Source organism: Salmo salar, chromosome ssa12 (assembly GCF_905237065.1).
Source record: "Salmo salar chromosome ssa12, Ssal_v3.1, whole genome shotgun sequence".
Lineage (NCBI taxonomy): Eukaryota > Metazoa > Chordata > Actinopteri > Salmoniformes > Salmonidae > Salmo > Salmo salar.
Genome location: NC_059453.1, coordinates 64,941,697 through 64,953,891, shown reverse-complemented (window position 1 = coordinate 64,953,891; position 12,195 = coordinate 64,941,697). Strand labels below are relative to the sequence as shown.

Sequence of the window (12,195 nt, the reverse complement as noted above, 5' to 3'; positions counted from 1 at the left end):
GGAAGAGAAAGAATGAGACAGAGGAAGGTCATTGGCTCTAATCATTTCTTTCCCTGGAAGGGTTATTGGGAAACACAATGATGAAATGACTGTTCAAGCAGGATTTTTTTTCCCCTCTTGAAAATCTCATCAGAGTAGAAATCTGTCATTTTTCATGTGCCAGACGAAAATACATTCGGAGAACCTTCACTTACAAAACATAACACAACATTTAACGTATGATATATTATTAAATACGTATACTCTTATTAAGGTTTTAATTAAGACAGTTAACAGAAACTCACCTAGCTGCTTCATCAAAGCCAGAGGCAGGATGACACTGATGGACACCATGATGACCAGGTAGTTCCCATTCAGGTACCACTCACTGGAGAGAGAAATGGGGAAGAGAAAGGGGGAGGGGAGAGAGAGCAAGAGAGAGATTTATGATATTTATGTAACTCATTAATTACATCTTTAGTCCTTATTTGTAAGGGAAATGTTCAATGTCTCTGTTTTATTCAATGACAAGAGGAAACATTCTTAACAATAAAGCAAGCCCCCAGGGATGATGAGGACCCATCATCCCATCAACTCATCATCATCCATCAACTCATCACCTCTTGACAGCCAGCAGTAGAACTGACTGACTTACCTTCTGAGGAACTGGGAGTGTTCCCTCAATGACACACATGTACACGTCTGTCCAGATCTATTAGACATTTAACCCAGGTGGTGCTGGTATGAGAGGTGGTATACCAGGTGGTGCTGGTATGAGAGGGACAGCACTGTGCTAAAGCTCTTAATAAGCCTGCCTGGTACTCCTCGTTCTACAAAGACCCACAGCAAATGGAGATCTACAAGCAATCACTTTAAAAGCACACAGACAGCACACTCAACAACAGGCTCTGTCAAATCTGTCACACATTACCATGCTTCACATTAACAAGAGAGATTCTGAGAGGGAGAGAGAAAAAGGGAGAGTTTGCGTGCATACGTGAGTGTGTTTGAGACAGAGAAAGAGAAAGAGACAGCAAAGTGAACTAGGCCAAGTGGGCAACAGTGATATTCTTCCTCGCCAGTCCTCTTTTCTTCCGGCTCCCCTAGGTCTCTAGTGACCACTGAACGGTCTGGAGGGGGAGAACATGGGGTCAAGGCTCCGTCTAAGGCTGCAGGGTCTGGGAAGTAACTAGGGTGGGGACACGCAATGTCCTAAGCATACTGGGACAGACCACTCATATAGTCTACTACAAGGTGTGGATGCATAGCGACTGTGATAAACAAGCGAAATAAGCCAATGTATGACATATGGAGTCCACTGCATTACTAATATTACTAACTATTTCTTATTTTTTTTTATCTTTAACTCTGCATTGTTGGAAATGAACCCATAAGTAAGCATTTCACTGTCAGTCTACACCTGTTGTTTACAAAACACGTGACCAATAAACATTTGAGTTGATTTGATTTGATTTTGGGAATACAGTGCATTCGGAAAGTATTCAGACCCCTTCACTTTTTCCATATTTTGTACGTTAAAGCCTTATTCTTAAATGGATTATATAACTTGTTTTCTTCATCAATCTACACACAATACACTATAATGACAAAGTGAAAACAGGTTTTTAGAACTGTTAGCAAATGTATTAAAAACAAAAACAGAAATACCTATTTTCATAAATATTCAGAACCTTTGCTATGAGACTCTAAATTTCATCCTGTTTCCATTGATCATCCTTGAGATGCTTCTACAACTTGATTGGAGTCCACCTGTGGGTAAATTCAATTGATTGGACATGATTTGGAAAGGCACACACCTGTCTATATAAGGTCCCACAGTTGACAGTGCACAGAAAAAAACAAACCGTGAGGTTGAAGGAATGGTCCATAGAGCTCCAAGAAAGGATTGTGTCGAGACACAGATCTGGGGAAGGGTACCAAAACATTTCTGCAACATTGAAGATCCCCAAGAACACAGTGGCCTCCATCATTCTTAAACGTCCGGCCAAACTGAGCAATCAGGGAAGAAGGGCATTGGTCAGGGAGGTGATCAAGAACCTGATGGTCACTCTGACAGAGCTCCAGAGTTCCTCTGTGGAGATGGGAGAACCTTCCAGACGGACAACCATCTCTGAAGCACTCCACCAATCAGGCCTTTATGGTAGAGTGGCCAGACAGAAGCCACTCCTCTGTAAGAGGCACATAACTGCCTGCTTGGAGTTTGCCAAAAGGCACCTAAAGGACTCTCAGACCATGAGAAAAAATATTCTCTGGTCTGATGAAACCAAGATTGAACTCTTTGGCCTGAATGTCAAGCGTCACGATTGGAGGAAACCAGGCACCGCTCATCACCTGGCCAATACCATCCCTATGTTGAAGCATGGTGGTGGCAGTATCATGCTGTGGGGATGTTTTTCAGCGACAGGGACTGAAAGACTAAACCTGTTTTTGTCATTATGGGGTATTGTGTGTAGATTGATGAGGGAAAAAAACATTTGAATCCATTTTAGAATAAGGCTGTAACGTAACAAAATGTGGAAAAAGTCAAGGGGTCTGAGTACTTTCCGCATGCACTGGACTACACTGAACATGGGTTTAGTAGCTATTTTAGGATTGAGATTTTTGGAACTTAAATTTAGAAATCCAGCATCTGTATTCTAGAGTTGTAACCTATGAGAGTTGTCCATTTATTGTTCCTTCAGTGTGCCCACTAGAGCTGCCCCACATACACTCCAGCCAACCATCTGGCCCGGTGACACGGTCACACATCATCATAGAGAGCGGCAGAGAGGACTGACCTTCCGAACCACACCATGCGCAAACACACCACGCAGATTCAGACACAAATATCAACAACAACATACTCACACAAACAAACCCTCAATCCACAAATCAACACTCCAGGCAAACAGCAGATATCTGTTAGCCTGGCTTGTCATACACACATGCACACACACACATACACACGCACACGCACACACATACACAACCACCCCTTGGGTGGTGATTGATCTTTGGAGCGTTCTCTGGACAATTCACACTATGTCGTTCAGACAGAGAAGATGAGACGTTCTGTGTAGCTTTAAAACACCTACTGGACATCATTCATTTCAGTCGGCATCATAAACACACTGACAGCTGGCCATAACAAACCAGGCAGGCATCAAATACCAAACAGCAACATGCTCCTCAGCCTCTTCTAGAGCAATAGCCACTGTCTCTGTGCTATCAGGCCACCTGCTCTAGTATACATAGTGTTATCCTCTGGTTTACATTTCATCCGTGGCGCACGGCTGTGTAATGATGTGTGTCTGTATCAGCGTGGCCGCGCTGCCCTCTTCTCCCAGGGTCATTCTCACAAACAGCTGTTCTCAGGCCAGCTGGTTGGCATGGTGACACGAATGGCTGCAGGCCTCCCAGTGCCCGTTGGCATCACTTAATTAGATTGGCTCAACCTGAGAGGTTTCTTCTTCTTTGGTGGTTTAACACTGACTCAGGATCACTGGAAGAATTCACATGCTGTTGGATCATATCTCCTTCTGCTGAACTTTAATGTCCTTCCATCCAACTGGATGAAAACATAGCTAGTCACCTCTCCCTGCCTGCAGGATACATTCAGAACTGTTTCAGAACAGTGGCCTCCAAATCTACACTATATATACAAAAGTATGTGGACACCCCGTCAAATTAGTGGATTCGGCTATTTCAGCCACACAAAATGTAGCACACAGCCATGCAATCTCCATAGACAAACATTGGCAGTAGAATGGCCTTAGAATGGCAGTAGAATGGCATCGTTGATTGGATGCCACCTTTCCAACAAGTTAGTTCGTCAAATTTCTGCCCTGTTAGAGCTGCCCTGGTCAACTTTAAGTGCTGTCATTTTGAAGTGGAAACGCCTAGGAACAACAACGGCTCAGCCGGGAAGTGGTATGCCACACAAGCCAACAGAACAGGACCACCGAGTGCTGAAGCGCGTGGCGCGTAAAAATCGTCTGTCCTGTCCACTCCCTACCAAGTTCAAAACTGTCTCTGGAAGCAACGTCACCACAATAATTGTTCGTCGGGAGCTTCATGAAATGGGTTTCCATGGCCGATCAGCAGCACACAAGCCTAAGATCACCATGCGCAATGCCCAGCGTCGGCTAGAGTGGTATAAAGCTCGCTGCTATTTAACTCCGGAGCAATGGAAATGCGTTCCCTGGAGTAATGAATCATGCTTCACCATCTGACGGACGAATCTGGGTTTGGCAGATGCCAGGAAAACTTTACCTGCCCCAATGCATAGTGCCAACTGTAAAGTTTGGTGGAGGAGGAATAATGGTTTGGGGCTGTTTTCATGGTTCGGGTTCAGGCTAGGCCTCTTAGTTCCAGTGAAGGGAAATCTTAACGCTACAGCATACAATGACATTCTAGACAATTCTGTGCTTCCAACTTTGTGGCAACAGTTTGGGGAAGGTCCTTTCCTGTTTCAGCATGACAATTCCCCCGTGCACAAAACAAGGTCCATACAGAAATGGTTTGTTGAGATCGGTGTGGAAGAACTTGACTGGCCTGCACAGAGCCCTGACCTCAACCTCGTCAAAGACTTTCAGGATGAATTGGATCACCGACTGCGCGCCAGGCCTAATCGCCCAACATCAGTGCCTGACCTCACTAATGCTCTTGTGGCTGAATGGAAGCAAGTCCCCGCAGCAATGTTCCAACATCTAGTGGTAAACCCTCCCAGAAGAGTGGAGGTTGCTATAGCAGCAAATGGGGGACCAACTCCATATTAATGCTAGTTTTGGAATGAGATGACATTTGGTCATGTAGTGTATGTTACTTTTGAAATATGTGTTATAAGTAAAGAACATGCAGTATGTTACTCACCTTGATGGATTGTCAACCCCCAGGAAGGCCTGGATGACCAGAGGGAACTCATACTTCACAATGTACAGGTAACTGGACATGGCTGTGGGAGGGACACACAAAGACACATAGCTTTTAGTAATAGGATCACACACATACACTGTATACATACATGGACACGCACACACACACTCACACAGATTACACACACAGAGTACACACAGTATACATACACAATATACACACACAGTATAGACACACAGCATACACAAACAGTATACATACATACATACATACATACATACAAGCATGCAGGCACGCACACACACATCCAGACACATACTCAAACCTTAGTTGTAGTCGCAATCTGGTTACCTATAACTCCAAAATAGTTATGTTTTTATTTTAGATTTATTAACTTATATTTGGATGTCTTTCGGAATTACCCTACATGGACTATTGTCAACGTCATTCAGAGAACCTACTCTGTGCTACTGAGTTCCCTGCCTGGAGCCTTATTCCGATCGCCAGTTTGTTGACTGTTCCATTTGTCCTCGGTGCCATCTGCTGCTTCTGGATTATTACCTCTGGAATCTACTTTGGATTTCCCTCGCTATATCACTATTGGATCTCCCTCGGCCCGGTGCTCCCGCTTCCCCCTGCTTGCTCGCCAGCTAGCTATGGCTACGGCCTCTCCCCCTGAAGTACCTCTCTCCCTGGCTTTCACTTTGTTAACTCAGCCTCCACTCTTTTACCAATAGATGGGCCCCAGCTGTCAATCTGTAAGTCTCCGCTCTCTTTCTACTGGTGTGTTGTTCTTGCTTGCTACTTATGCCGACCGTGGTGGTTGGCTAGGCTAGCTAGCAGGCTAACATTCTTTGATAGCTAACTGGTTAGATGGTGTTATGTAATTCCAAAACTTTAGTTTACTTTAATGTGGCTTAATTCGCTATTAAAGCAGTAAATTAGCCAGCTAAGTGTTGATAGCCACTAGCTGACAAATGCAGTGCTAATAGCAGGCTGGTTTGTAACAGTAAAAGTATTTGCTTGTAAGTTGGCTGAAAATGTCATTGAAACCAGTAGTCATGACTGCACACAATTTGGTTAAATTAGAATTTAAACATTTGAAGATATTACTGTCGGAGTTTACATTATAGGCTGGCTGGCCGCGTCCTCTTTATGACGTCTTCCCTCAGTGTGCCTTGCTTTTTTTAGTGAATTGTAGAGTTACCACGCATGACTGCATTTGTTACTGACAGAGACATGGTTGTTGAATTCATTCATTTTCAGTCCTGTGGACTTCACCAACTGAGTTCTTACTGTAGGTGAATGTTATTATTAAAATTAAACTGTTTATGACAATACATTACATACAGTATATCATAAGGCCTTATTTTGATAGCCAAGTTTTACCCTAACACAGTGGTGTTAGGAACCTCCTGGTTTACAGGCCACATCAGGCATGCAAGTCACATTATGCAGGATTGCAAAATGATGTGGAATTCCTATTGGAATCCAACCAGAGTAAGGACATCCAACAGATGAACAATTTATTCACCCGCAACCTGCAGGGTTAGGAGCATTGATAAAGGAGACTACCTAAACCATTTAAACTGGAACAACCATTTCCGTAACGGGAGCAATAAATCTGACTAACTGATTGGATTAGTTAAGAAAAATGTGTGTAATCAATCAATGGGCATGAAAAAAGCAGATATTAAAAACAATATTTTAAAAAATCTAGCAGCAGTAGAGCATGCTGGAAAATATGATAATAATATGATGGGTCTAGTTTTGATGGGAATATTTTACTTTCCACAGAGTAAAACTTACACAATCACAATCACAATCTCACACTCAACACAGGTGATGGACACCAACACTGGGGTTCTTTTACACCACTGAGTGTTAATTTCACTCTTAGAGAGTTAATCAACACTAGAAATGCTACACTGAAAAATCTACGCTAAGCAACAGTGGCTAATTTGCTGTGTGCCTGGTCTTGCCTGCATCCTCTCATACAGACTCATAATCCTATCACCTTCCACATATACACATCAGGGAGAGAAAACAGAAGAATAGAGATACAGTATGTAGACACTAGGAAGAGAAAGGAGAAATGCTAATTGGCCATAGAGCCAGGCTGCTCTCAGGGTATCCATTGGCAAAGACATATCACAGTTTTCAAACCCAAAGGCGCAACATCGCAATACTTCCGGGAACGCGTCGCGAAGCCGACTTGACAGACCAGACCGGGGTTTGGGGTTTAACAAATCAATGAGAGAAGTGAAAATTTCATCCTGAAATTTTCTCTAATTGTAAAGGCAAAACCTAGATGAAAGTGACAAACTGACACGTTTTCATTTTGCCTTTAATTTGACGGCATGCACATGCGCAGTTCGGAGCGACACGGCCATTAGACCCAATGACGTGTTTTTGTGCAAGTGCTATGCTAGCTGTGTGTGTGTGTGCGTGCGTGCGTGCGTGCGTGCGTGCGTGCGTGTGTGCGTGTGTGTGTGTATGCATGTACAGTTGAAGTCGGAAGTTTACATACACTTAGGTTGGAGACATTAAAACTCGTCTTACAACCACTCCACAAATTTCTTGTTAACAAACTAGTTTTGGCAAATCGGTTAGGATATCTACTTTGTGCATGACACAAGTAAAGTTTCCAACAATTGTTTACAGACAGATTATTTAGAATTCACTGTATCACAATTGCAGTGGGTCAGAAGTTTACATACACTAAGTTGACTGTGCCTTTAAACAGCTTGGAAAATTCCAGAAAACGATGTCATGGCTTTAGAAGCTTCTGATAGGCTAATTGACATAATCTGAGTCAATTGGTAGTGTACCTGTGGATGTATTTCAAGGCCTACCTTCAAACTCAATGCTTCTTTGCTTGACATCATGGGAAAATCAAAAGAAATCAGCCAAGACCTCAGAAAAAAAATTGTAGACCTCCACAAGTCTGGTTCATCCTTGGGAGCAATTTCCAAACGCCTGAAGGTACCACATTCATCTGTACAAACAATAGTACGCAAGTATAAACACCATGCGACCACGCAGCCGTCATACCGCTCAGGAAGGAGATGCGTTCTGTCTCCTAGAGATGAATGCACTTTGGTGCAAAAAGTGCAAATCAATCCCAGAACAACAGCAAAGGACCTTGTGAAGATGCTGGAGGAAACAGGTACAAAAGTATCTATATCCACAGTAAAACGAGTCCTATATCGACATAACCTGAAAGGCCGCTCAGCAAGGAAGAAGCCACTGCTCCAAAACCGCCATAAAAAAGCCAGACTACGGTTTACAACTGCACATGGGGACAAAGATCGTACTTTTGGAGAAATGTCCTCTGGTCTGATGAAACAAAAATAGAACTGTTTGGCCATAATGACCATCGTTATGTTTGGAGGAAAAAGGGGGAGGCTTGCAAGCTGAAGAACACCATCCCAACTGTGAAGCACAGGGTGGCAGCATCATGTTGTGGGGGTGCTTTGCTGCAGGAGGGACTGGTGCACTCCACAAAATAGATGGCATCATGAGGTTGGAAAAGTATGTGGATATAAGCAACATCTCAAGACATCAGTCAGGAAGTTAAAGCTTGGTCGCAAATGAGTCTTCCAAATGGACAATGACCCCAAGCATACTCCCAAAGTTGGCTTAAGGACAACAAAGTCAAGGTATTGGAGTGGCCATCACAAAGCCCTGACCTCAATCCCATAGAACATTTCTGGGCAGAACTGAAAAAGCATGTGTGAGCAAGGAGGCCAACAAACCTGATTCAGTTACACCAGCTCTGTCAGGAGGAATGGGCCAAAATTCACCCAACTTATTGTGGGAAGCTTGTGGAAGGCCCGAAAAGTTTGACCCAAGTTAAACAATTTAAAGGCAATGCTACCAAATACTAATTGAGTGTATGTAAACTTCTGACCCACTTGGAATGTGATGAAAGAAATAAAAGCTGAAATGAATCCTTCTCTCTAATATTATTCTGACATTTCACATTCTTAAAATAAAGTGGTGATCCTAACTGACCTAAGACAGGGAATTTTTACTAGGATTAAATGTCAGGAATTGTGAAAGACTGAGTTTAAATGTATTTGGTTCAGGTGTATGTAAACCTCCAACTTTAACTGTATGTATGTGTGTGTGTGTGAGCCCTTACCGCCGATGTTTTGCAGTGTGATGGCGATGCCGGCGGCCATCTTGCCTGGCGTTCCAAACGCCCTTTGGCCCAGCTGCTCATACGCCCGGATACCTGAGTCAAAGTCACCAAGCACATTAACATAGAGTACTGTACTGCCGCATAGAGCATGCAGAAAAGCCATGCTATTAAAGCATAGTAGAATGTAGGACACTCAGGAGGGGGCTGTGAATTCAAAGTGATTAGTGTAATTAAAAACGCGTTAAAGAGAAGAAGCAACCTGTAAGGCTGTGGGATGTTATCATGACATTAGTCTTCCTGACATGGCCTGTAGGGGTTGACTGTATGGTCTGTATTGTCTCCAATAAGGTTTTGCTTATGGTCTGAAGATTACATACCCACAATGCCAGAGGACTTGAGTAGCAAGTGGATGGAGTAAGATGAGAGGACAGCCACTACCGTCAGGAGCACCCTGCAGAGGAGAGAGGAGAGAGCATCATCATCACCATCATCATCGTCATCATCACCATCTTCATCATCAACACCATCATTGTCATAATAATCATCATCGTCATCTTTATTTTCATCATCATCATCCTCATCCTTATTGAACTTGATGACCAGCCTGTAGTACGTTCTGGTGCAGTATGACAGTAACAGCTGTCCTAATCCATGGCTCTATAGATGACATTCCTCCATGTAAACAATTGATTCAGCTGGATGTACAGCTGGGTGTTGGGTTATGGGGTCTTGGGTTATGGAGCGCATTCATAATAAGCAACCGACTGACTCAGGTTCACCCAGGGTTAGCCTCATACAGAGCTTCAGCCTAACAAAGCATTATCTACAAATATCTCCCCATTCCCCCACCACTAGAAATAACCACAAGGACATTAAGGGCGCTATTTAAAGGGGAAAATATTTACAAGATAATGCTGACATTGGCGAGCTGAGGAGAAACCGCAGAGTTAACAAAAAGTACAAGATTCTCTGTTCCAAGATCTCCCAAAATACTGCTTCAGCCCCCAGCGGCCAACATCTGGTCAAACAGACCAATCTGGACGGACGGAACACAGAAACCTGATCTTTCTGTTCACTTCCCAGAGCATCTACTCCTGCCCTCCTACTCCAAATTGTTTCCTCTCTATCGAATTTCTTTCGAATTGTTACTCTTGGCAGCTGGAGCTGAGCTTGCTTCGGAGTGGCCAAGCACGTCTTTCACCTCGACATCAACTCTGCGCCGTTTCACATGGTTCTGTGTCTGGGGCGGCGTGGTATAAGAATGCAGTACAGGCTGATTTGTGGTGGAGGAGAAGTCAGCCGGTGCAGTGGTGGGAACAGAGGGACAGACAGGCAGGCAGGCAGACAGTTAGGAAGACAGACGGACGGACGGACGGACGGACGGACAGACAGACAGACAGACAGACAGACAGACAGACAGACAGACAGACAGACAGACAGACAGACAGACAGACAGACAGACAGACAGACAGACAGACAGACAGACAGACAGACAGACAGACAGACAGACAGACAGACAGACAGACAGACAGACAGACAGACAGACAGACAGACAGACACTCTGTGTGCTGTTCAGCTCAACTCAACTCTCCCCCACTGCATTCCTGGAAGGACCAGTGCCAGAGCCCATACCAGCGCTCGGCTGAGACGTCTGTGTGTTCCAACTAACATCTGAAATGTTAGACCACTACTACGGGTCCAGAAAGCTCCAATGCAAGTCGTGGTATAGCTCTGGCATGTGATGTGTCTGACTGTGGGTGGTGAGGTAGCTCTGCAATGCCACCTTATTAATGGTATAGCTCTCATGATGAGGTACTACTGCCATGTGTCCTAACCTCACCCCTGTCCTCACTGTAAAACATTCAGTTAATGTATACTCAGCTAGCACATAATGATCTGAGAACCATATGTTTCTTAGAGCTTGGTGAGAACGTGGTTGTCCTATGGTTATTTTGCATGGGAATGGGAATGGTGTGGGATAGCTGCTTGGCTTTGGAACATTCTCAGCACATTTAAGGAACTTGACAAAATATTTCAGAAAATGTTAAGAAACAGCGTTCTCCGGTGGGAATTTCAATACTTCAGCATAACGTTTCCTACAGGTTTCTTCATGGTTCTATTTAAAGTAATGTTCTCAAATTGTTCACAGAACGTTAAGAAACAACGTACTTCTGTGGGAATTTCAATGCATCAGCGTAACATTTCCTACAGGTTTCCTCATGATTCTATTTAAAGAACGTTCAGAGGACATTAAGAAACAATGTCCTTCTGCAGGAATGTCAGTACCTCAGAATAATGTTTTCTGCAAGTTTCTTCATGGTTTTATTTAAGAAGACTTTTCATAAAAAACATAAGAAAACATTAGTAACGTTCAAAGAGTATAAAAACGCTACTAGCTCAGGCTCACCATGTTGGTTTAAGGTTTAATTAGCAACGGTCATAAAAATTGTTAAAAGGTTTTAAAAACAATTATTTTAAATGCAATATATATCTTTTTTTATATTTTGGGTTAAAATAAAGAAAAGTATAGGGCCTCCCGAGTGGCGCAGCGGTCTAAGGCACTCCATCGCAGTGATTGAGGCGTCCCTACAGACCCGGGTTTGATCCCAGGCTGTGTTGCGACCAGGAGACAAATGAGGCAGCACACAATTGGCCCAGCATCCTCCGGGTTAGGGGAGGGTTTGGCCGGCCGGGATGTCCTTCTCCCATCGCACTGTTGCGATTCCTTGTGGCGGGCCAGGTGCATGCACGCTGACTTCCAGGTTAAGCGAGCAGTGTGTCAAGAAACGCTTGGCAGGGTCGTGTTTTGGAGGACGCATGGCTCTCGACCTTCGCCTCTCCCGAGTCCGCACAGGAGTTGCAGCGATGGGACAATACCTTAACTACAAATTGGATATCACAAAATTGGGGAGAAAATTGGTCTTTTTTTAAAATAGGTGCCTAATTTGCATAAATACAGTCAATGTATTTGCATATATGAATAAATTAACATACATGGGAGGAACAGGGCTGCAACCACCAAACACTTGCTCTACCTGCACTCACCTGCGTTGTATAGAATCCCTAATGAATTACTGTTGTTATCACAGTCTCTTGTATAATTCAACAAGTGTGTCAATAGCAGGATACCCGTGGATAAAAAATGTACATGCTTGGCTCTAGACTACACCTATCTATACATACGTTACAGTGTT

General features: G+C 43.7%; 1 protein-coding gene across 3 annotated transcripts in view; it reads right to left on the bottom strand.

The window, feature by feature from the left end:
• LOC106565568 (sodium-coupled neutral amino acid transporter 3) overlaps positions 1-12,195 on the bottom strand; it is a 61,261-nt gene that overhangs the window by 15,235 nt on the left and 33,831 nt on the right. For all 3 annotated transcript variants that reach the window (XM_014132835.2, XM_014132836.2, XM_014132837.2), the window contains 4 exons: positions 9,379-9,452; positions 9,002-9,094; positions 4,852-4,933; positions 285-367 (listed from right to left, as the gene is read on the bottom strand). In XM_014132835.2, coding sequence (XP_013988310.1) covers positions 285-367; positions 4,852-4,933; positions 9,002-9,094; positions 9,379-9,452 — 332 coding nt within the window. The remainder of the gene's footprint in view (positions 1-284; positions 368-4,851; positions 4,934-9,001; positions 9,095-9,378; positions 9,453-12,195) is intronic.